Source organism: Vulpes vulpes, chromosome 3 (assembly GCF_048418805.1).
Source record: "Vulpes vulpes isolate BD-2025 chromosome 3, VulVul3, whole genome shotgun sequence".
Taxonomy (NCBI): domain Eukaryota; kingdom Metazoa; phylum Chordata; class Mammalia; order Carnivora; family Canidae; genus Vulpes; species Vulpes vulpes.
In genome coordinates, this window is record NC_132782.1 from 18395151 (window position 1) to 18419999 (window position 24849).

The window sequence follows — 24849 nt, forward strand, 5'->3', positions numbered from 1 at the left end:
AAGGTGACACCAAGTTTCAATAAACAAGAGTCACACTTACGACTCCTATTTTTTACTCAATTTCAAAAGAAAGATAAAAGAAGGGGGATCCCTGGGTGGCTCAGCGGGTTAGTGCCTGCCTTTGGCTCAGGGCGTGATCCTGGAGACCCGGGGGATGGAGTCCCAGGTCCGGCTCCCTGCATGGAGCCTGCTTCTCCCTCTGCCTGTGTCTCTGCCTCTCTCTCTCTCTCTCTCTGAGTGTCTCTCATGAATAAATAAATAAAAATCTTTAAAAAAAAAAAAAGAAGAAAATGTGCTGTTTGTAACCTGCTAAGTTGATTATTTCACAATCCCCCAATGGGCTCTAACCTGCAGTGTGAAAAACTTTGATGGTACACATCTGGAAGTGGTTTTGCTGGGTTTTACGAAATACCCCTGAACTGCCCTCTGATGTTAAAAAAAAAAAAAAATTACACTACTAACACTGAGGCAATTTCCTTGCATCCTTACCAACACCTGGTCTTCTCAGGCTTTTCAATTTTTTGCCAGAGTGAAAGTGTATCCCTTTGTTTTCACTTGCATCTTCCCCTTTACTCAAAGGACCGACAGACCAGACCTCTTAATCTGAAAAAAAAACAAAGAAAAAAAAAAAAAAAGGGACACCCGAGTGGCTCAGCGGTTGAGCGTCTGCCTTTGGCTCAGGGCATGATCCTGGTCCCGGGATCAAGTCCCACATCAGGCTCCCTATGGAGAGCCTGTTTCTCCCTCTGCATATGTCTCTTTCTCTGTGTGTGTGTCTCTTATGAATAAACAAATAAAATCTTTTTTAAAAAAGGTAAGCTAAATTATTTTGTAGTCCCCTAAGGAAATCAAGAATTTTCCTATCATAACTTTTCTGTGATGTACTCTTCCCTTAGTGTATGTCACAATTCCAAATTCTCACTTATTTCGGTGGCAAAAAAAAACAAAAAAACCACTATTTCCCAAGGACCCAGCACTAACGACGATTCCAGGGCTTTCACCATCTACATAGTTGTTTATTTACCCAACAGACACTTAGGAGCCCCCGCCCCCGCCCCGCCCACCCCGCGGCTGCCAAGGACCTCGCGGAGCCCCCCGCCTCCCGCGGCGCCTACCTTCCAGGCCGCGGGTCCTTTGTCCCTTGCACGGTGACCGTGACCCCGGGCAGGCGGCTTTGGGGGAGGCTCTCGAGGACCCGCTCCCAGACCCTCCCGATTCCTCCAACCCATTGTTCTCCTGCAGGACTCGCTCCCAAGTTTCTGGATCCAGGCGCTCACGCATGCTCTCTCACTGCTCGGCGAGAGAAAAGTTTTTTAAGGAGCAAATTCGATGGCTTCCATCCCAAGCCCTCGTCTTACATGCGAGATGACAGTCAGCGTCTTTTAAAGCCACCCAACTCCTTTTACCTTTTCTTCTTAAAGCCCTTTTTCTTGTTCCTGCTCTCCCCCCCCAAAAAAAAAATCAAAAAAAGAAAAAAAAAGAAAAGAAAAAGAAAAATGCAAAATGCAAAACCTCACACTTTATTGCGTCGGAAATGTCACGTTTGACTGGAAGGGCAAATGAAAAATATCTCGCGGTCATCCCGATTTCGGTAATTACAAATTCGCACAAAAAAAGAGAAGATCAAAAAAAAAAAAAGAAAGAAAGAAAAGAGAGAGAAGATGCCCCAAACCACATAAAGGGGCTCCAGCTTCTACCCCCAACAGATGCACTGGCAAGACCGTAGGATCCCGCAGGTCAAGCCTTAAGTTGCAAAGCACAAGCCTCGCATAAAACCCACAGCGCGGCTCCCTGCGCGTTCTGCAAAGAAACATCAGGCTTTGGCTCATTTTATTGCTGCGGGTGGTGATGGGGTCGCCAGGTAGGAGGTGCCACGCTCAGGGACAGGGGCTGCACTAGTAAGGGGGAGAATCGTGCTCAAGTCCTGGGTCATCTTTCACAGCGTGAGCCGCACCCCGAGGCCCCGGGCGCCCGCGGCCCCGGGAGCTCATGCAAATCAGCCTGCCTACCCCGGGGCAATACGAACCTCTTTCGCGCCACTCGCTCAGGTCTGTGCAGCAGCGTAAAGAGAGGGGTCCTAGCGCCCGAAAAAGGCGCCGCTTTTCCAGGCGCACTTTAGGGGATTCCAAGGCTGTGCCTTGAGTTCGCAATATCTGGGGGGGCCGCGTTTTTCCCCGGCGGCGGGAGGGCGCCCGTGGCCCCCGTGGTCTCCGCAGCTGGCAGGACCTGCGCCCCGGCGCGGGAAAGCCGGCCGAGCCCCGCCCCCCGGGCCCGGGTCTGCGCGCCCCGCCCGCCGCCGCTCGGCTCCCTCCCGCTCAGTGGGACCGCGGCGCTCGCCGTGCTCGGCTCTCCGGCTCCGCGCCCGCCGCCGGCATGGACGCTCGCCGCGTGCGGGTGAGCGCTGGGCGGACGAGCTCGAGGGGTGGACGCGGTGGGCGCTGGGCGCTGGGCGCGGGCCGATCCCCCGAGCTCCGCGGACCGGGCGCTCCTTAGCGACCGGTGGCCATCCTGGGCGGTTCCCGTTCGGGCAGCCCCCGCGCCCCCAGATTGTGTGCATTTCGGGGGAGCCGGAGCCGGGGCCGACCCCGCGGGGCGTGCGCACCCGGCGCGCGCGGGCGGCGAGCTGAGCGGTTTGCAGGTTGGTCGGCGGCGCCGCGCGAGCCCGGAGCCACGTGCGCCCGCAGTGCACGTGCGCCCCGGGGCGGGACAGCGGCCGGAGCCGGCGGGGGCCCCGTTGTGCCTGCGGGCCCGAGCCCGGGTCGGGGGGAGCGCCCCTCCCTGCCCCCCGGGGTTTGCCCCGCAGCTCCGGGCGGGCGGGTGGCTCCCGGCGGCCGGGGACCCGCGCGCCCTGGGGGGCCCCTGGACGTGCTCCCCGCCGCTCCCGCACCCGCTCTCCAGCCGCTTCGGGGCTGGGTGGGCTTGAAGTTTCAAGGTCTTGCAAAACGGTCCCTTTCGGACTTGGGGTGCGCACAGGCGGGGGGGGTGTGAGGCGCCCAGGCCCGGGCGGCGATTGCACCCGGACGAGCTGGTGTCCCAGCTGGCCGCCTGCCGCCTGCCGCTTCTGCACCCCTTCACCCACCCGCCGGCCTCGCGGCTGCAGGACGCTGCCCCGAATGGGACGTTACTTTTTTTGCTCTAACGGAAACCGGAACGTAGGGTCTGCCCCCCGGAGATGTTAAGGAGATGGGGGCTGGGTGGAGGAAGGGAGTGACATGCTTTATAAATAAGAGTGACACACGTGAGGAGGCTGTGCTTCTAGTGGGGGTGGGGTGGGGCGTGGCCTCGGACACCTCTGGGTGTAACCCGGCCTGGGCTCTTAGGTTGGAGAAAGCCCGGTCCAACAGGGCTCGAGTCTGACATCCCTGCGTTCAAATTGGGGCCATCCTGTGACTTGAGTAATCCACTTCACCCCTCGGGCCTCAGCTTCCCCATTTGTGTGTGTGTGTGTGTGTGTGTGTGTGTGTGTGTTTAAGATTTTACCTATTTATTCATGAGAGACACAGGCAGAGGGAGAAGCAGGCTCCATGCAGGGATCCGGATGGGGACTCGATCCCAGGACCTGAGCCAAAGGCTGATGCTCATCCCCTGAGCCACCCAGGCATCCCCTGCTTCCTTCCCCATTTGTTAAGTGGGAATAATGATAACACTTGGTTGCAAGGGAGTAAACGTTATGTGAAAACACGCTCAGTGCCTGGCACGGAAAAAACACCTACTGCACAGTGTTGGTTATTATATTCCCTGCCTGCCAGAAAAGTTCATCTCAACCGTGACCATTTTTTGCCTTTCTCTATGTCTTTACCTCCAAACATGCGTTTGCCTGCTACCTAATTCTTGGCCTGTGCTGACGTGTTAAAGCCCAGCGTAGGTTTCCTTGTCAGCTTCCAGTAAAATGCCTCCCCTGAGGCGGTCTTGGACCTCTGCTCACAGGTAGATTGATGAGTAAATTGCAGCGGAATGCTAGGAGCAGTGCTGGCCTAGGGGACTGCAGAATTGGGTTCTCCTTCCAGCTGTGTCCTCTCCCGCACTCGATGTCACCCTCCCTGGGGCCTGGAATTTCCTCACCTGGAATACGGGGTGTTTGTCAGAGCCTTTCTGGTAGATGGTAGCTCTATTCTCACGTTTTCCTGCCTTTCTAAAGGACAAAAGACACGGTAATTTTATTTGCAAGAGATTGAAATGAAATGCGGAATGTCAGGTGTACAAGGAAGGTCTAGAATGTTCCTGACACCTCGCATCTTGGCTTTATTTTGTGAGACCCATAGCAGAGCTTGCCTTTCAGAGTTTTCAGTGTGAGGAGTCATTTCTATGGTGTGGCTATATACTTAAGAAGATTTAAATATAGGAACTAAAAACACTTAAGAAATCTCATTAAATATTAAGAAATGCCAGAAACTGCTCTTTAACATGAGATACATGCCAGTTGCATTTTCTGAGGTGCAAAGCCAGGCTGTTCCGTGTTTATGAACAAGTAACCTACAAGTAGGAAGAACTTCTGAAAACTTTAAGATTTGCGTAGCAAGGGGACTGCAGGAAGAGCTGAATGTCAGGCCAGGCTACTAGAACGCTGAAGGGGAATCAGGCATTCTTCCTGGGTTTGGAGGGCTGTTTGACCTTTAACTTGCCTCCTTGTGGGTTTGTTCATTCTGTGGATGTACGCGATTTGTAAGGACTTTGTGCTGAGATCCCTATACCCCTCCTGGTAGAGCAGGGCCTGCTTGAAAGCCTGCCATCTTGAAGTAGAGGTGCTGCCCAGTTTTTGTAGTTTGGATAATTAGCATCACAGTACAGAGCCCAAAGCTTATATAAAAAGACCTCATTAGCTTGATTTTGGCGGACGGAGAGAAATCACCCTACCATTTTGTACTTTTGAAATTTCCTTTTAGAAGTGCAATCCAGTGTTTTTAACAGGCAGGTTTTAGGAGGTCAGCACTAAACCCCTTGGGAACTGTGTAATGCTTGGAACTTGGTGGGAAGAGAGGTGAGCAGTGAGGTAGTTCCACAGATGTTCGATTAAACTGATAAGTGTCCTTAACAATATTCCTTTAAATCCCTTTTTAAGATTTTACCAGGTTTAAAATTTTTTTTTTTTTGTAGCATTTGCAAATCCTCCTTTTTCTATATAAGGTGTAAGAAATGGACACATCTACCCTGTGCTGTTTGAACTACTAAACTCAAAATGATGTCTTCGGTTAGAGGGTGTAGTAAGCGTCCCACTTAATAGTATTGCCATTTTCATTTGCAGCAAAAGGATCACGGAGTAAAGAAGAACGTAAAGAAATTTAGATATGTGAAGTTGATTTCCATGGAAACGTCGTCATCCTCTGATGACAGTTGTGACAGCTTTGCTTCTGATAATTTTGCAAACACAGTAAGTGCTGCCTGAGAATAAACAGAATTGAGTCTGCGGTGCCCACAATGCCCCAAATGCTTTGTGCGTGATTAAAACTGCTTGCTTTTTGCCTGCATTTCTATACAGCCGCTGGAAAATACAGTATGCATTGTAATTTCATTTCACTTTTTTGCTGTGGTTCTAGGTAGTAATTGTTGGAGGTAGATTAGCTACTTATTCTATCTTTTTGAAATGTCGCCTAACCTAACATGCCTGATGATTTGCCATAACAACTCAGAAATCATTTGTAAACCTCTGAACCATTTTTCTTTGTAACAAAAGCTGTTCTCTTGTAGTGTACTTGTAAATGTGATTTGCTCTCTGCACGGTTTATGGAAAATTGGTTCTTGAAAAAAGAGGAAAAAAATGCACAACCACATTTATTTATTTATTTTACAGAAACCTAAATTCAGGTCAGATATCAGTGAAGAACTGGCAAATGTTTTTTATGAGGACTCTGATAATGAATCTTTCTGCGGCTTTTCAGAAAGTGAGGTGCAAGATGTGTTAGACCATTGTGGATTTTTACAGAAACCAAGGCCAGATGTCACTAAAGAACTGGCCAGTATTTTTCATGCCGACTCTGACGATGAATCATTTTGCGGTTTCTCAGAGAGTGAGATACAAGATGGAATGGTGAGTTTGAGAACCCATGTCAAGAAGCAAGGTACATTTACAGGCATGGCATACTTGCTTAAAAAATATTTTTCTCGTAATTTTCATTTTAGTCATGCCATTAGATTTTGTTGAGCTTTTTAAAATTTTAAGAGTTATTTTCTTCTTCAAGTCTTACAACAGTTTTGACTAACATAGTTCCTAAAAAGCTTGAACATTTTATAGGCCGTAAAAATCTTGGAAACTGGTAAGATAAAATTGGCCAACCTCCAGATTTCTGTTGCCACAGAAATCTAGCCTGATGATCAGAAGCCCACATGTCCTCAAGATTAGCAACATTCCTATTTAAGTTCAAGTGCCCAGCCCCAGTACCGGCCCAGCATAGAACAGGCCTTTGGTAAATATTGGTTCTTATGGTGGCTCTATACCTTCATCCGAAAAACCTGTGATGACTCATGTGCAGGAGTTCAAGTGCAGAAAATGACAATTAGGGCCCTTCCTGCTTTCACTTTTGCTCCGTGGCTGGCTTTTCTTGTGCATGCTGCCTTAGCTTTAACCTCTCGTGCTGCTGAGGCCACTGCTGCTGCTGCTGCTGCACCTCAGTCCCACTCTCCCTGAGCATATTGTTTAGTTCTGCAGACTCTTGTTAGCAGGACTGTCTCAACAAAGGAAGCAGCGTGTTGGTTTACAGTTAGGTGCATGCTCTTCAGCTCATTGCAGTCTGATACGGAGCCACTCCCGGGGACCACGCTCACACTGACATAAGTGAGAGCATCTGGCCAAGGAGATAGTTTATCACTATCTGACTTTATGGTAATGTCTCTAAGAAGTGGCGGTGGTTCAAATCAGTGCAGATTGGAGTTATTGCAGGGGCTGGTCTGTAAATCTGCACGTGACCTAAACATTGCGTAGCCTGAGTCATTTCTGGGCAATGTTTCCATTCTTAGTAGATGCTGTTAGTTTCAATGAATAAAATGCCATTGAGTAAAAGCCTTAAAAACCCATAAAAGTTTGTCATTTTCTCATAATCAGGCACATTAAAAGTACACGAAGAATACTAGAAGCTGTGTGGATTTAAGAAGTGCTTGAATGTTTTTTTTTTTTTTTAAATGGGTCTTCCATTTCTGGAACTTCATGGGTGATACATTTTCTTTTCTCAATTTTTTTTCAGCCATCACCACCATCAGTTTAGGATATGTTCATCACCTCCCCAAAAAACTGTGTCCCCATTAACCGTTACTTCTCATCCTTTCCCAGTACCCTCAATTTTCCATTGGCAACCACCTGTCTGTCTGCTGCAATTATACGTTTCCTATTCTGGACACTTCATACAAATGAAAAGAAACCATATACTATCTGGTCTTTTGTGACTGGCTCCTTTCACTTCGTGTAAGGTTTTCAAGGCTCTTCCATGATGTGGCAGGTGCCAGTACTCAGTACCTTTTTATCACTGAATAATATTTTGTGAATATGCAACATTTTATTTATCCTCTTTACCAGTTGATGGATTTGAGGGATATTTGCACCTTTTGGCTGTTGTGAATAGCGCTGCCTCGAACATTCACATACAAGTTTTTGTGTGGACGTATACTGTCGGGGTGTATATACAAATGAGTCCTATGGTAGCTCTGGCCTTTTAACGAAATGACAGGCTGTCTTTGGCTGGACCATTGTGAGATTCCTACCAGCAGTGTATGTGGGTTCCAGGTTCTCTACATTCATGCCATACCTGATACTGATTCAGCTCCACTAGTGTGGGTAATGAAGCAGTATCATGATTCTGATTTGCTTTTCCCTAATGACTAATTTTAATATATATGTATATATTTTTTTAAAGATTTTATTTATTCGTGAGAGACAGAGAGAGGCAGAGAGGAGAGAGAAGCAGGCTCCATGCAGGGAACCTGACGAGGGACTCGATCCCTGGTCTCCAGGATCAGGCCCTGGGCTGAAGGCTGCACTAAACCGCTGAGCCACCCGGGCTGCCCTAATTTTAATATCATTTTAATGATGGAAACCCACTTTACGTTTGGAATCTCAAACGTAACGTTTGAGAAAAAACGTTTGTTTTTTTTTTTTAATTTACAAGAAGTAGATTAGAGATACCCTGAGTAGTGAAATTCAGAGAGACAGAAAGTAGAATGGTGGTTGCCAGAGGACCGCCGGGAGTGGGGAGTTCGTGTTGAATGGGTACAGAGTTTCAGTTTAGGAAGATGAAAAAGTTCTAGAGATGGATGGTGGTGATGGTTACACAACAGTGTGTATGTACTTAATGCCACTGATCTGTACACTTAAAAGTTAAGGTGGTACATTTTATGTAATGCATATTTACCACACGTTTTTTAAAAAGTAGATTAGAGCACTAAGACACCTATATGGTTTAATGCCATAAGCATTGAAACCATGTTTGTGAGAGGACACATATTTGTTTTTATAGGAGTTCTTTTAAAAAATAAAAGATCTATTTCTAAATTAAAAAGGGAACTGGGATTTTCACATTTAATTAAAAAAATGAACCACTGGCCTAATAAAGGCTATGAAGATGGCTTATAACAACATGTCTCAAATAGGCTACGGGAGTTAAATTAAACTGATTATTGTACTTATTTGTAATTCCTGATTTTGTTTCTCAGGGCTGTCAATTAAAATTGATGATTAAAGTGTTCAATTAAAATTTATTCCATGTCAGTGTCTTTTGTTCAAAAGAGATTTGTAGTCCTACTGGTGCAGCTTGTAGGACAATCAACAAGTCCTTAATGACTCCATTGTTCCTGATTAACTAGAGACTGCAGTCAGACCACACTGGCTGTAAGACCCGCAGCCAGTGCAGACGGTCCGGACCCCTCCGAGTGGCCATGAAGTTTCCAACTCAGAACACCAGGGGAGCCGCCAGCAAAAGAGCAGTGCCCCCCGAACCCTCTGAGAATTCTGTGACTGATTCTAATTCCGATTCCGAAGATGAAAATGGAATGAACTTTTTGGAGAAAAGAGCTTTAAATATAAAGCAAAACAAAGCGATGGTAGGTATCTGACTTTGTTCTGACACTAACCCACCCTGTCCTTTCTCTAAGCTGCTCGTTGTTTATATCTGTCCTAAGAATTATTTTCAGTGTGCTGTGAAGTCTTCACAATGTATGCTTCAAAATATGCTTTTTTTTTTTTTTAAGGTATATTTATTTATTCCTGAGAGACACAGACTGAGAGAGAGGCAGAGACACAGGCAGAGGGAGAAGCAGGCTCCTCTCAGGAGGAGCCCGATGAGGGATTCGATCCCCAATCCCAGGATCATGACCTGAGCCAAAGGCAGGCGCCCAACCACTGAGCCACCCGGGCGTCCCTTCAATATATGCTTCTCCTCCTAAATTAATTTCTTTTTTTTAATCCATTAGTCTTGGTAAATATATGAGTGAAACTGGAAACTTGAGGTGTGCTACTATGTTTTCCAAAAGTTGCTTTATTCCCTGCATTTATTCTAAACTAATAATTTATGTTGAATTTCCTCCCTTTTTAGCTTGCAAAACTAATGTCGGAATTAGAAAGCTTCCCTGGCTCATTCCCTGGAAGGCGTTCCCTACCAGGCCCCAGTTCAGTAAGTGCAAATCCTTGTTTGTATTATAGTATTTTGGACAGGTCTAAGATAAATTTGTTATTTTAAAATCCAATTTCCTTATTTTGTGTAGTCCTACAGACAAAGAACTAGAGGCAAAACCTCTCTAACATATCTCTGGGACCTCTTGTGTGCATCCTAGGGCAGGTGTGGCCTCCTCTCTAAGCCATGCTTCCACAGTGCTTAAACCCATTTTGATTGGCTGTTTCTCTCCTTCCCAACTAAACTAAGCCCCTCAAGAGCAGGGGGTAAAGATTGAAAACTTTTTTTCCTGTATCCCCAGCATTAGGATATTCCTCCTGCATGATAGATGAGTAATAATACAGATTTTTAGTAACTGAGAATGAGAAAAAAGGAAAAAACAATTTCTTTTCTTTTTTTTTTTTTTTTTAAGATTTTATTTATTTATTCATGAGAGGCAGAGACACGGGCAGAGGGAGAAGCAGGCTCCATGCAGGGAACCCGATGTGGGACTCGATCCCCGGTCCCCAGGATCACACCCTGGGCTGAAGGCGGTGCTAAACCACTGAGCCACCTGGGCTGCCCAGAAAAAACAATTTCTTAACCAAGTCATGGCCTAATATATGTGATTCTATTCTGAGGAACTAGGCTGGTGCAACTAAAGGGAATTTGATGTGTCTGCTGTGGTACAAAAGGAAAGATGTCCTTTCCCCACCTCTCCCTGAGGAGAAAGGGAAGGGGCAGGCAAGGAACAGAAGAAGGAAAACCATAAATACATACTGTCTTGTGCCACATAGAAATAGTGAGTATGTTTCAGGGCTCAAGAGATGTTGTAGAAAAGGTTTTGTTTTGTTTTTTGGAAAACAAGATCTGTTCTTTTTTTTTTTTTTTTCTTTTTAAAGATTTTATTTATTCATGAGAGACACAGAGAGGCAGAGACAGGAGGAGCAGGCTCCATGCAAGGAGCCCAATATGGAACTCAATCTGGGAACTCGGATCACGCCCTGAGCCAAAGGCAGACGCTCAACCACTGAGCCACCCAGGGCTCCCAAATGAGATCTGTTCTTCAGTGGAGGAATAAATGGATCATCTCTCAGTTTGAGAGAAACGGCTTGGTGTTAGACAAGCAGAATTACAATAGCTGTACCATTTTGGGGCTCACTGTGATTGCGTCATGGAAAGGACAAAAGATTAGGAAATGGAGCTCTCCTTTTACTTAAAAACATGCTTAAGGAGAAGGTACATTTCCCTCCATTCTGGAATAAATGGGTTCCATCGTGTTTTGTTCAGCAGTCAAAGACACCCCGAAGGCGTACATTCCAGGGTGTTGCTTCGAGGAGAAACCCTGAACGAAGAGCCCGTCCTCTTACCAGGTCAAGGTCCCGGATCCTTGGGTCTCTTAGTGCTCTACCCACAGAAGAGGAGGAGGAGGAGGAGGAGGATAAGTATATGTTGGTGAGAAAGAGGAAGACCGTGGACAACTACATGAATGTGAGTTCTCGGCGTTTGTGCTTGCTCTTCCCTTTGTCGTCTTCCTGTAGGCGCGGTATCCAGTACACTACACACTATGCGGCCTCAACATCATAGATGACCCACAGTAAACCTTCTCAAATCATTAAGAATTGTTAATGTCGTATAGACTTACTTGCTGTTTTTGTTAGCAGGTGAAAAGGTCAAAGCTTGCTTTCTTCCTTTCTTTCTCTTTTCTTTCTTTAAGATTTTATTTTTAAGTAATCCCTATAATCCAACATGGGACTCGAACTTGACAACCCCAAGATCCGAGTCATGTGCTCTACCAACTGAGCCAGCCCGGGTGCCCCCTCCACACACACACCTTTTATTTCAAGATTTTATTTCTTTTTTTTGTTTGTTTGTTTGTTTTCGAGATTTTATTTCTAAGTGCCCAAAGCTTTTTGCAGCTTTTCGTAATGTAGGAATCATTTCCGTGATGTTGTCCCATTATCTTTAGTAAACTTAGAACTTGTCCCTTCTCCATAAGCTCTAAGGAAGGTTTCTAGGTTGAATTCTTTGTGAGGAAATTACAAATCATGTGTCTGGGATTCAAAGCTGGGGAGAGCCAGTAGAAACACCAGTCCATGATTTTTGTCACGCAGGAAGATGACATGCCCAGAAGTCGTCGCGCTGGATCCATGACCCTTCCACATATAATTCGCCCGGTGGAAGAAATTACAGAGGAAGAGCTGGAGAACATCTGCAACAATTCTCGAGAGAAGATCTATAACCGTACATTGGTATAAACCTCTAAATTCTATCTGTGAACATGAACATCTGTGAGAGAAAGGAGAGCTTCTATCCTTAGATTTTTGCTAACATTAAAGCCTTAGTACAAGAGATATGTGCTTGTGTTTTTTTCATAAAAGGAAAGAGTTTTGTAGCATCCTTGGGATAACACACCTCTTAGTGAGTCTGCAGCAGTAGTATTTGCTTAGTAAAGCCTTTGGTAGCATTTGATCTTTTAATTTTAGAAATTGATTCAACATATATTGACTGTATGTCTCCCAGAAAACTACTTTTTTATTTTGTTTTTGTTTTGTGGGTGTTTTTTTTTTTAAAGATTTTATTTATTTATTCATGAGAGACCCAGAGAGAGAGAGGCAGAGACATAGGCAGAGGGAGAAGCAGGCTCCATGCAGGGAGCCTGAAGTGGGACTCGATCCTGGGATCACGCCCTGAGCCACTCAACCACTGAGCCACCCAGGCGGCCCTCGCAGAAAACGAGTTTTGATAATATTAACTATTGGGTCTGCCAGTTGAATGAAATCACGATGCTTGATTTATTTTTCATGCCCTCGGCATACCCATGTGTATGTAGATTTGAAATAGGATCCAAAGGCAAATTGTCAGACTCCATCCACAAAGAAGCACATTCTTTATGCCATTTTTCTATACAAAAAGCAGTATTTTGTTCTTTTTTTCCTTCTTATCTGCCTATTTGTAGGGATCTACTTGCCATCAATGCCGCCAGAAAACTATTGATACCAAAACAAACTGCAGGAACCCGGAGTGCTGGGGCGTTCGAGGCCAGTTCTGTGGTCCTTGCCTTCGAAACCGTTATGGTGAAGAGGTCAAGGATGCTCTCCTAGATCCAGTAGGTGCCTTGAAGGGGCTGTCCTGTGGGCTCGAAGGTCAGCCATCGAGGTGAAAGGGCCAGAAAGAGGGCATCAGGGAAAGGATCAAGCCCTTACTGTTTTGCAGTGCACATCTCAGGGGGCGCTGATGAGTTCAGAGTGTTGGTGCTGGGTGAATGTGAGCCCCCCTCCAGAGTGCTTGGGACCAGGCCATTCCAGGGGGGTTCACTCTGCCTTTACCCCTGCAAACTGCTGTGTGACTTCCTCTGCTGCATTTCCTAAGAAAACGTCAGGAGGACAAATGGAAGATAATCATGTTACGGTTTTGCTATTACTGAAAAAAAGATTTACATCCAGTTGATACCTATCTTAGAGGTTAAATAGGAATAGATAAGTAAAGGGGAGGAAAGTAAGATTTGACTTAACTGTGCTTTTTCACAATTCTCCTTCAGAACTGGCATTGCCCTCCTTGCCGCAGGATCTGCAACTGTAGTTTCTGCCGACAGCGAGACGGGAGGTGTGCAACTGGGGTCCTTGTGTATTTAGCCAAATACCATGGCTTTGGGAACGTGCATGCTTACTTGAAAAGGTAAATCGCTGGTCTTTCTCTCTCGCATACCCAAATCTTGCATTCATGTATGTGTCTGAATAAGAAATGATACAAGTCTTGGGGATCCCTGGGTGGCTCAGTGGTTTAGAGCCTGCCTTCGGCCCAGGGGGTGATCCTGGAGTCCCGGGATCAAGTGCCACATCAGGCTCCCTGCATGGGGTCTGCTTCTCCCTTGGCCTGTGTCTCTGCCTCTCTCTCTCTCTTTTTTTTTTAAATTTTTATTTATTTATTTATTTATGATAGTCACATAGAGAGAGAGAGGCAGAGACACAGGCAGAGGGAGAAGCAGGCTCCATGTACCGGGAGCCTGACGTGGGATTCGATCCCGGGTCTCCAGGATCGCGCCCTGGGCCAAAGGCAGGCGCCAAACCGCTGCGCCACCCAGGGATCCCTGCCTCTCTCTCTGTCTCTCTCTCTCTCTGTCTCTTTGACTAAATAAATAAAATCTTAAAAAAAAATGATAGAAGTCAAAATAGCGGTTGCCTCTGGGTGGTGAGGACTGCAGGTTTGGACTGGAAAGGGGCACACTGGGAGTCTTTTCGGATGTTGGAAATATTATATAACTTTATCTGGGTGGTGGTGATGTGTGTGTGAGTGCGTAAAAATTAAAGTTGTATGCCTCAGATAGATGCACTTGACTATATATACTATAACTCGATGAAAACATTTTAAAAACCGTGAATTAGGTTTTTCAAAGAAAATTCTTAGGTTGAAAACCATATCCTAACATCTTCCCTTCTCTCTTTCAGCCTGAAACAGGAATTCGAAATGCAAGCATAGCATTTTGAAGATCCACTATCCGTCCCTCCACTGTGCAAATCTTCCTGAAGTTTTCCATTTTGTCATGTGCTTGAACCCCGAGTTAAGAATTTGGATGATCAGTCAGTTTTATAGGAAACGCAAATCACATTAATTTCGTTAGACATGTGTTTCTGAGCATCACAGAGGTATATAGCCAGCTATACTTGGCCCTCCTGCCGTTTTCTCTGCTTTTTTTCCTCCCTACCCCATACCATCCCCCTCTGCTTCCAGTGGTTCTCTCCCACCGTTCTATTCCTGAATTCTTTTTAAATGGCAATTTTACGAAAGCATGTTTGATTTAATTGGCGTTGAAATAGCCCCGGAATCTACCCATAAAACCAAGCACTTAGCAACACAGTAGTAATGTTTACTAACTACATCTATTGAATTCCAGAGAACAGCCTTCTAACTTGTTTACAAGAAAGCAGTATAATTTAAGATGTAGCGTTCATACTAGTTGATGTTTTTTAACAGAATCAAGGCACACAAGTCTTAAAACCATGTGGAGAAATTGGAGTAATTGTCGGAAAGTGGAGTATATTACTTGGGATGCCTCTTGTGAGAGTATTCCGTGTATCGTGCTTCTTTTACACGGTGTCCCAGTTGAGACTTAGTTGCTGATGCTTTCTTCCTCTAGGAGGTTAAGTGGTACATCTGGCTCTCCCAGTCCCTGCGCCGTGGTCTGTGGGCATTGCTATGCTCAAAATCATCGTAGAAAAGACCCCCCAGGGAGTTAGGATGCTGAGGCTTCAGGAAAAGGCCAGCTTGAATTCATGCTCTAACACTTCATTGTAATTTTAGTTGGCCAGGTTTATTTCCATTTGTTTGTGAGGTGTTTCAAATTAATTCCTGATCACTTTGTATGGAAAATTGATAGTACTACTACCAGTCTTTGCAGTGTTTGCTTTCTTGAAGTTATAAACCAGGCACAGGGTTCATGTTCCAGTTTTAAGCACTTTTATAACAATGAGAAGTGCCTTTTTGGAATTGGGTGACTTTCAACAATTTGTTAACTGGACATCTCTGCCCTTTTAGTTTTCTGGGCAGATTCCACGTGCCATGCCCCCTCCCCTTTTGCATTAATCAAATCATTTTATAGAGGTGGAATCAAAGTGTTTGTGTGTCCATTTTCTTTGCATGTGCAGCCTGTTGCTGTGCATGTTCAGTGTTTGATGCCTAATTGGACATTGAATCAATAAGTGTAAATAGAGCTTTTGATCTGTAATGCTTTTATACAAAGTTTTTTATTTTAATAATAAAACATTTTATCCTAAGCTTGTCTGCTTTTTAAAAATTCTTTTTTTTTTAAATTTTTATTTATTTATGATAGTCACAGAGAGAGAGAGAGAGAGAGAGAGGCAGAGACATAGGCAGAGGGAGAAGCAGGCTCCATGCACCGGGAGCCCGACGTGGGATTCGATCTCGGGTCTCCAGGATCGCGCCCTGGGCCAAAGGCAGGCGCTAAACCGCTGAGCCACCCAGGGATCCCTAAAAATTCTTTAATACTCAATCTTACTGGACTGAATCCTAATATTTTTCCTCCGATTTAAACAAAAGACCAGGGCAGCCTGGGTGGCTCAGCAGTTTAGTGCCACCTTTCGCCCAGGGTGTGATCCTGGAGACCTGGAATCAAGTCCCATATCCGGCTCCCTGCATGGAGCCTGCTTCTCCCTCAGCCTGTGTCTCTGCCTCTGTCTCTCGTGAATAAATAAAATCTTTTAAAAAATAAATAAATAAAATAAACAAAAGACCATTTCTATCTTTTGGGTTTAGTTTCTGAAGGTCATGGGCCAGCTCTTGAGCAGGAACTAGCTCAGTGACATAACCGGTAGCTGTGATTGGAAAATCAGCTGAGACAGCTACATCCCAAGATAGAAAATAATGTGGGCTCATGAAGTTTTACGATGTTGTTTTCCTTCACCATTTGCCAACCCAAGAACTAACCGTGATTTCACAATACCTGGCTTGATTTTTATCAACCATTTGAATACTTAAGGCATGTGGTCCCTTGAGGCCTGCTCTAGGACTCAGAGAAGCAAAAGATAAGTCATGGTCTAGAAGCTTAATAACCCAATTTAGACTAGAATTGGCAAACTGCAGCCTGTGGACCAGAGCCTACTGTAGCCTATGTTCATACAGCACTTGCACTAGTATGTTCTTTACATTTTTAGAAGACTGTAAAAAAAAAAAACAAAAACATGGCACTATGGTCCACAAAGCCTAAAATGTTTACAATATGGCACTTAACTGTAGATTTGCTTATGTTCTAGACTTACCTTGGAAATCATGTTACCCCACATATTCATCCAGGGAAAAGATCAAGCTATATGAAGTTATACAATTGGAATTCTAGATAGATGCAAAAGAAATGGGAATTTATTTTAATAAATGGAATCTTGACCCAAATTGTAATCTGACCCTTTTATAGGTAGGTAATGGGGAAGGTTAAAATTTTGGGAGTTTGCAATATTGGCTGTTGGGAACATTTTTGGTGTTACCATGTTTTAATACAAACTGGACCTAATGTGGTTTTTCATTCAAAAATAGTGACTAGGGACACCTGAGTGGCTCAATGATTGAGTATCCGCCTTTGACTCAGGGCATGATCCCAGGGTCCTGGGATCGAGTCCTGCATCGAGTTCCCCACGGGGAGCCTGGTTCTTCCTCTGCCTGTATGTGTCTCTGCCTCTCTGTATGTCTTTCCTGAATAAATAAAATATTTTAAAAAAAATAGTGACTAGCAACAGCTGATTTTGAGACTTAACCTTAAAGGATTTACGGTCTAGTAGAAAACTAAAAATAAAGTTCTGAATAGGAATGGAGAGGAAAGGGCATTTTCTCAGTATCAGGTGTTTGATAGCACTGATGGGCCTGTGGGTCTTGTAATGGCTCCTGTCTTACAAAAAAGACCCATCAGTTGCTCAGTCTGAGCTTTGCCTGGAGGCCCCAAACTTTCTCCCACACGGTCCACCTGCAAAGCTCCACGTACCATCCTTACAGTTGAAATAACTTGTGTTTTGTTTTGTTTTTAATAGATTTTATTTATTTATTCATGAGAGAGTGAGAGGCAGAGACAGGCAGAGGGAGAAGCAGGCCCCATGCAGGGAACCCAACGTGGGACTCGATCATGGGTCTCCAGGATCACACCCCGGGCCCAAGGCAGGCACTAAACCGCTGAGCCACCCGGGCTGCCCAGAACTTGTGTTTTTAAGAGAAGTCGGCCTTTACTGGCCACGTGGGCCACTTACAGAGGGATGAAGTAAAAGTGGGGTAGCACCAATGCCAGGCTGCCCAAGCGTTACCAGCTTGCAGGTGACAGAGAACTCCCCCAGGTAATGGCTAATCATCTCCGGCTTGATAGCCACCTGGTTGGAGGTCTTGACGTTGTAGACCCCCACCCTGCTGCCCACCATCTCCTGCAGGGGGTCCCTGCCCAACAGGTGCACCCCGTCTCTGCCCCCCCCCCCCCAGCCGCCGGGCCCTGAGCAGGTGCAAGCGCTGCTCTGAGGGACAAGTCCAACAGCTGGCCCAGGCCCCCGTGGCAGCAGGTAAACTTGAGGGAGGTCCGGTGCTGCTACTGCTCCCCTTTGCCATCTTGCTGGCTCCTTAGAAAAAGTGGGAGAATTCAAGTTTTGACGATTTAGGTGTGAAGAGTAGTTTACAGCCTTTATGCACCAGGAATTGTCTTTACTTTGTCTCCAGCTTGGGTTCCCCAGGTAGGGAGGCTGCCCACCTTTATCTCCACCGACTTCAGGGTTTGAGGAATGAAACAGACTGTTAATAGCCTTCTCTGGTTTAACAATGAAGAGGGGCAAAGGCAGTAGGGGGTGCTGCAGGAGGGGCATATTTGTGTTTTATTTTGCTTTTCAAAGAAGTGGGAGGGAGCTCCTGATGGCTCAAGGTCAGGTGGAAAATTGGGTTATTTGCATACCAGGGGAAGGGACTATGAGTTCAGTCAGTGCTTTGAAGCGTGGCTGCAAAGTATTAGGTTCTGAGAGGAAAGTGATACCAAGTCCTAAGGGGAATAAAAGGTGAGCAAATGTTATTTTATCTTAATCTTAACCACACATTTGTGGGGTAGTAGGAGGAAGTAAATCCAGAGACGTTGACAAAAATGCCCCCTGCCATCTAGCCGAAATGGCAGAGCTGGAGGGTTGTTCCGGGTAGGAGGACTTTATCTTGAGAAAAAAAATCCAAAAACAAAAACAAAAAAACCTAAGCTGTGGTTGCCTGGCTTGGAAAAGCAGAAGAAGGAGGTTTGTTGGTGAGAACAAGGGCACAGTGAGTGCTAGGCAAGCCTGGCTGAGGTGGCTTTTGCAGAAACTGTTGAATAGGGGAACAGGAGGGTGGGGGGCTGCTGAGAGCTTCTGTGGTCAGGAATAGTGGGAAACCCCAGTACTGGATCAGCTAGCAGGGATGTTGACAACCCTGGAGGCTTTTAACTGCTGGGCATTAAAGTCCTGTGGGTAGAAGATGACCTTTTAAGTAATTACAAGGTCGAGAGAGGCTGAAGATAAGAGGGGACAAGACCTTCCGAAGGAGGTGTTGCTGAGACCGTAGAGGGTGGACTAAAGCTTAGAGTGGTAGCAGGAAGCTGGGGAATGGAATCTGCTTAGGGATGGTGTGAGAAATGGACTCTTGGCTGCAGAGAAATTGGCATGTTCCAGAAACAGGGCTCCATCCATTATAAATAATATCCAGACTTGTTTGAAAGAGCAAGAAACAAAGGAGACACCATTTAAGGCTAAAAGTCACTAACATTTTGCTTTTTTCAATCTCCCTTGCATTTTGTTTTATAGGGTAGTATTTATACACTATATGTACAACTTTTTTAGCATTAAAGTTGTCAAAACATTTTAAATGGCTATACAGTATTTGTTTATATGGGTGGTCCATATTTTACTTAAACAGTTTCCAATCTTGGGGTGTCTGAATTATTAATAATCTTTTGCTATTATGAGTAGTGCTGTAGGTAGTATTGTTATGGCTAATTCTTGAGTTAAAGTAGTTTTAAAAAAATAAAGTAACCCTTCAATTACAGAGATGAAAGAAGGTAGTAGATTAGGAATTTTGGAGAGTGTGGGGCTGTTCTGTAGACCTAAGCTGCCCAGAGTTCTAGGAAAACTTGAGTGCAGCCCACGGATGGGAGGAGAGGAGGTGAGCTATTTGACTAGGCACCAAAATAAGAGGCTCAGGTCACTATAGGTGAACTCAACCAGAAATGCATAGTTGGCCAAATAAGAAACAATGCTTTATATAATCCTGTGCCTTGAATTGAAGGAAGTTTATTGGGGATCCCCATGTGGCTCAGCAGTTTAGCGCCTGCCTTCGGCCCGGGGCGTGATCCTAGATTCCTGGGATCAAATCCCACATCAGACTCCCTGCATGGAGCCTGTTTCTCCCTCTGCCTGTGTCTCTGCTTTTCTTTCTCTCTCTCTGTCTCTCATGAATAAATAAATAAATAACATCTTTTAAAAATAAAAAAATAAAAATTGAAAAAAATTTTAATTGAAGGAAGTTTATTGGAAGTGTCCACTGTCAGACGGTAATGTGTGATTGCAGCAGTGCTCAATGCAACCTTATAAATATTTGCCAAAGGAAGAAAACTAGAGTTGGTTGAGCACCTCCTAGGTGCGAGGCACAGTGCTCAATGTAGTAGGTACGCTAGCTTTTCATTGCAGGTATTTTAGAGATGAGGAAACCCAGCGAGGTTAAGTAACTTCTGAAGACTCAGGAGCCCGTGCTTGTTCCCCTAGCCTGAGAAAGGAGATATTAGATATTAAACACTGTTCTGAGGACTTCTGACAGACCTGCCTACTACTTTAATCATAATACATAATACTTGCCACCCACAGTTATGTGTTTTAGTTTTTTCTATTGTAAGACCATGAAGTTCATGATAGCAAGACCATCTTTGATCCATGTAGTAGGTACTCAACGTTTTTAAAAATATTTATCAAAGGATAAGTTGAGTGTCCCAGGCAAGATATCTCCTTAAATTTGGATAGAGAGAACTAAAGTTATGGTGGAGGAGAAGCAGTGAGTAGATTCCCAACATTGAAAGCATTAACTCCTATGAGGCACAACCTCTTCTATGATATAACACTTAGCTTGCTATGTAGCTGCCGTGGTCAGTTCATTTAAATTTGTGTATTTCTAATATTGTATTTTTTCTATGGGAAAAGATAATTTTACTTCATCATACTAACTTTGAACAAATACCTCTATTCTACTGAGTAAAGTATTTGTATTATTGAGCTACAAATAAGCTACAAATTGAGCTACAAAAAGATAATTTCATTTTTAAGTAATCTCTACATCCAACATAAGGGTTTGAACCCAGAGATCATGAGCCACCTGCTCTACCAACTGCACAGACACCCCTAAAGGGGTGTTAATTTTAGATACAGTAGCTCTAAGTGTTACTATGTGTTGGGGGAAAGCCTTTGGTGGCAAAAATTGAGTGTATGACTTTTTTTTTTTTTTTTAAGAGAAGAGAGAGGCCTGTTCCATGTGCCCATCAGTAACTTCAGCAGTGATAAATTCATGGTCTATCCTGTTTCATCTACATTTCTTTACTCCTTCCAATCCACTGAATCATTTTCTTTGTATTTTTTTTTGAATTATTTTCTTTTAAAAAAATATTTACTAATTTATTTTAGGGAGAGAAAGGATGAAAATGGGAGGGGTAGAAGGAGAGGGAGAGAATCTCAAGCAGATTCCCCACTGAGCACAGAGACCAGCACAAGGCTTGATCCCAGGACCCTGAGATCATGACCTAAGCCAAAATTGAGTTTGATGCTCAACCAACTCTAGGAGTTCCCTTGAAGTATATTCAAGGAAACACCAGATATTGTGGTGCTTGGCTGGCTCAGTTGGGAGAGCATGAGATGCTTGACCTCAGAGTTGTGAGTTTGAGCCCCACATTGGGTGTAGAGATTACTTAAATAAAAATAAAACTTAAAAAAATAAAATACCAGACATTATATGTCATTCATACAGACTTCGGTATTTCTAAAAGATAATGATTCTTTTTTTAAAAAACATAATCAAGATATCATTATTATACTTGCATAAAATATACTTGCAGAAGAGTTTCTAAATATAAAAAAATGTAGGAGGGCCTGGGTGGCTTAGTCAGTTAAGCTTCCAACATTTAATCTTAGGTCTTGATCTCAGGGTTGTGAGTTCAAGTCCCTTGTTGGGAGACTAGGGGCATCTAGCATGGAGCCTACTAAAAAAAAAAAAAAGTATTTTGGGGCACCTAGATGGTTCAGTTAGTTAAGCATCCAACTTTTGATCTCAACTCAAATAAATAAATAAGTAAATATCAAATATGGGTAGTTCAAATTTTTCACTATCCTACTCTCCCTCATCCTTTTTATATAGTTGTTTTTAACTTGAATTCAGGAGTTTAACTCTTATTTATTTATCTACTTAAAGTCTCTTTTAATTAATGAATTTCTTCTCCCTTTAGCCTCCTTGCAGCTTCTTTAAAAAAACAGTTAATTTTCCTGTAGAATTTTCCATTCCACATTTTACTAATTGACCCCATGGTCTCATTTAACATGTTCCTCTGTCTTCTGTTAGATCCAGAAACTTGATCTGATTCTGATGCAACAATTCTTTATAGTTAATGTCGTGTACTGACTTCAGAAGACTTAGCATTCTGTTGTCTCCCTCTTTGTATTGTTAATAGCCACTGATGAACATTTCCTGTAAATTCTCTTTCCTTCTTCATTAATCAACTGGAAATATTCCCTCGTGGATGATTTAATTATCTGAGGTAGAGTTTGTACAGAAAAAGCATATTAAGGACTTCATTTTTTTTTTTTTTTTTTTTTTTTTACCAGTTTTTCCGAATCAAAAATTAGGTTGCTAGTAGCCTTCAGTGGTGCCTGCCAAGGTTTTTAGGGGTTTTGTTGTGTTTGTTTGTTTTTAAGTATTATATGATTTCCTGAATTTTTCAAATATTTTATATGTTTCAATCAATTGCAGTTACTATTCCTACTGATTGATGCCCAATTTTGGTTCAGGGGGGCCTCTTCAGGTAGACTGCTGAATCCTTCTGATATGACTCCAGTGGTTCTTATTTTTTCTTTTGTTTTCCGGTAAGACAAATGTTCCATGCTTAAACATTTTCTGCCCCAAAAGTAGAATCAACCATTTCTCCAAAGTATTTTGATTTCAAAACACATTTCTTTCATGTGTATCTACTATTTAGCTGTATATTATACACACACACATATATACACTATTATATAAATGTGCTCGTATATCAGTAATTATATACTCTATTATCTGTATATTTATTAGTAATATATTAGTAATATCACCATATATACACATATATGGTTTCAGGATAATAATACCAATATTATTACTAAAATATAAATAATATTACTGAGAAGTTTAATATTTTTTTATTTGGTCCTCAGTGTAGGTCTTTTGGTACAAATTACTGTTTTTAGAATAATTTTGAACACTTCCTCCTTATGTGGTTAAGCCACAAACTTGATACATTGTTAGATCCATTTGTTTCATTTTGCTTTTGATTTTAAAGACTTGCTTTTTAAAAAATTAGGATTTAATATAGTTTTATAACGATGTAAAACAGTTACATATTTTCAAGGTTAAGCTTACTATTCTGAATAAGATGTTTTTAGAGAATATAGATGATTTTTCAGTCCTTTCACCCTGAGCCTCTCTCCTTCTATAGGTAAATATTTATTAAATTTTATGACTTTGACTTTCAAAAATGTAAGCAAATATGTATAAATATTTGTAACCTCCTGTTGCCATCTCAGATAAATGGCAGCATGTTATTCACTAAATACTTTTTTCTATCTTGCCTCTTTTATTTATATGTATGGGAGAGAGAAACATTAATTTTATTATACATAGAATATTATGGGATCCCTGGATGGCGCAGCGGTTTGGCGCCTGTCTTTGGCCCAGGGCACGATCCTGGAGACCTGGGATCGAATCCCACATCGGGCTCCCGGTGCATGGAGCCTGCTTCTCCCTCTGCCTATGTCTCTGCTTCTCTCTCTCTCTCTGTGACTATCATAAATAAATTAAAAATAAAAAATAAATGTGTATACAGAGAATATTATACAAAGAATTCTGAAATATACACACATATATGAACATTGAACTAAGCTTTAAAGTTTCAGACAAAAAGATGTGGTAGAGAGTGGTTTTCTCTCCTACTCAGACACCCAAGGACAAACTGTTCTGTAAGCTTATGCTAGGGAAGTCAATTTCTTTTTTCTCTTTTTTCTTGCATATTTAGTAGGCAAGCCATTTCAGCAGGAACTAGTGTTTCAGTTTTCCCTTATTTTAATTTGATTACATGTCCTTTAATAGACCGATCCTCAAGTTTGTCTTTTAAATTGAATAGCTGGAAATGTTTCTCACTTCTTGAAGACCACAAGGTATGGCTTTTAAAAAGGTAATAATCACTGCCGGAGCTTGCCTGAATTTCCAAGACGTGACCATTTTGAGTATCCTAGTGCTTAAGGAGGAAAAATATGTAAATAAAATTCCTTTATGCAAATGTTTCCTGCAATTCTCATTGCCATCCAAATTCTTGTAAATCATGATAAACAGATGCTACTGAACTAAATGACTAAGTAAAATTATGGAGATAGATTCTATTTATCTTATTTTTCAGTGTTGGGGAGGGAGAGAAGGATATTAACTAAATTTTATCTGTCTGCATGATGATTAGGGCAGACACCAAGAACTCTATTAATTGAGTTCAGCAAGGCGAGATGTGGGACTCTTCAGAATTGGAGAGCTGCCCTTGGTAAGGGAGAGGTTCTATTGCAACTTAGTTTGCTTTATCAGAGAATTGTGTTTTGGAAATGATTCAATATCAAGCTTGCTGGGTCTTTGCCTACTGCTTAAATTTATGTTACTTTTTTATCTTAAAAAATTGAAGTAAAATTCACTTAACATAAAATTTATCATAACTATTTAAAAATGTGCAATTTGGTAGCTTCCAGTACATTCACAATGTCATACGACTGTTGCCACTATGTAACTCCAGAGCGTTTTCCTCGTTCCCAGAAGAAACTGGGTACTCATTAAGTGGTCACTCCCTTTCTTCTCTCCTCCACCACCACCCCCCAACCCATGGCACCCATCTGCTCTCTGTGTTTATGGATTTGCCAATTCTGGACATCTGGGAACATGGAATATGTGGCTTTTTGTGTCTGGCTTCTCTCGCTTAGCATAATGTTTGCAATATTCATCTTATAGTAGGTATCAGTACTTCAATCCTTTTTATGGCCAAATATGTTCATTGTATGAACATATCACAATTTATTCATTCATCAGTTGATGGATATTTTGGTTGTTTCCATCTTTTGGCTATTATGAACAGTGCTGTTATGAACATTTGTTTACAAGATTTTGTTTGAGCACCTGATTCTCTTGGGTATATATCTAAGAGTGGAATTACTAGGTCATATAATAATTATTTTTAATTGTTTGAGTAAGTGCAGGCTGTCTTTTCAAATGCTTGATTGTGTTCTTTGATGGACAGAATAGAGTCCAATTTATCTAGTACTTTTTCATTGTTTGTGCTTTTGGTATTATATATCTAAGAATCCATTGCCAAATCGAACACCATGAAGATTTACACCTATGTTTCCTTCTAAGAGTTTTATAGTTTCAATTCTTACATTTAGGTCTATGATCCATTTTGAGTTCATTTTATATATAGTGTGAGGTAAGGATTCAACTTTATTCTTTTGCATATGGATATCCC

At 43.0% G+C, this 24849-nt stretch overlaps 1 protein-coding gene across 4 annotated transcripts; it reads left to right on the forward strand.

Moving 5' to 3' along the window:
• Positions 1-2259: 2259 nt before the first annotated feature.
• Positions 2260-15346, forward strand: CDCA7 (cell division cycle associated 7). 4 transcript variants are annotated; one of them, XM_072751965.1, is made up of 10 exons: positions 2260-2394; positions 5243-5368; positions 5789-6025; positions 8788-9024; positions 9516-9593; positions 10863-11063; positions 11687-11824; positions 12532-12681; positions 13114-13250; positions 14021-15346. In XM_072751965.1, exons 1-10 carry the CDS (start codon positions 2374-2376, stop codon positions 14049-14051), a joined length of 1356 nt encoding a protein of 451 aa, XP_072608066.1. In that variant the 5' UTR covers positions 2260-2373; the 3' UTR covers positions 14052-15346. The 4 variants fall into 4 exon arrangements, with proteins under 4 accessions (XP_072608066.1, XP_072608068.1, XP_072608067.1 ...); XM_072751966.1 differs by having other exon boundaries at positions 2295-2394; positions 10866-11063; XM_072751967.1 differs by lacking the exon at positions 5789-6025.
• The last annotated feature ends 9503 nt before the right edge of the window (positions 15347-24849 follow it).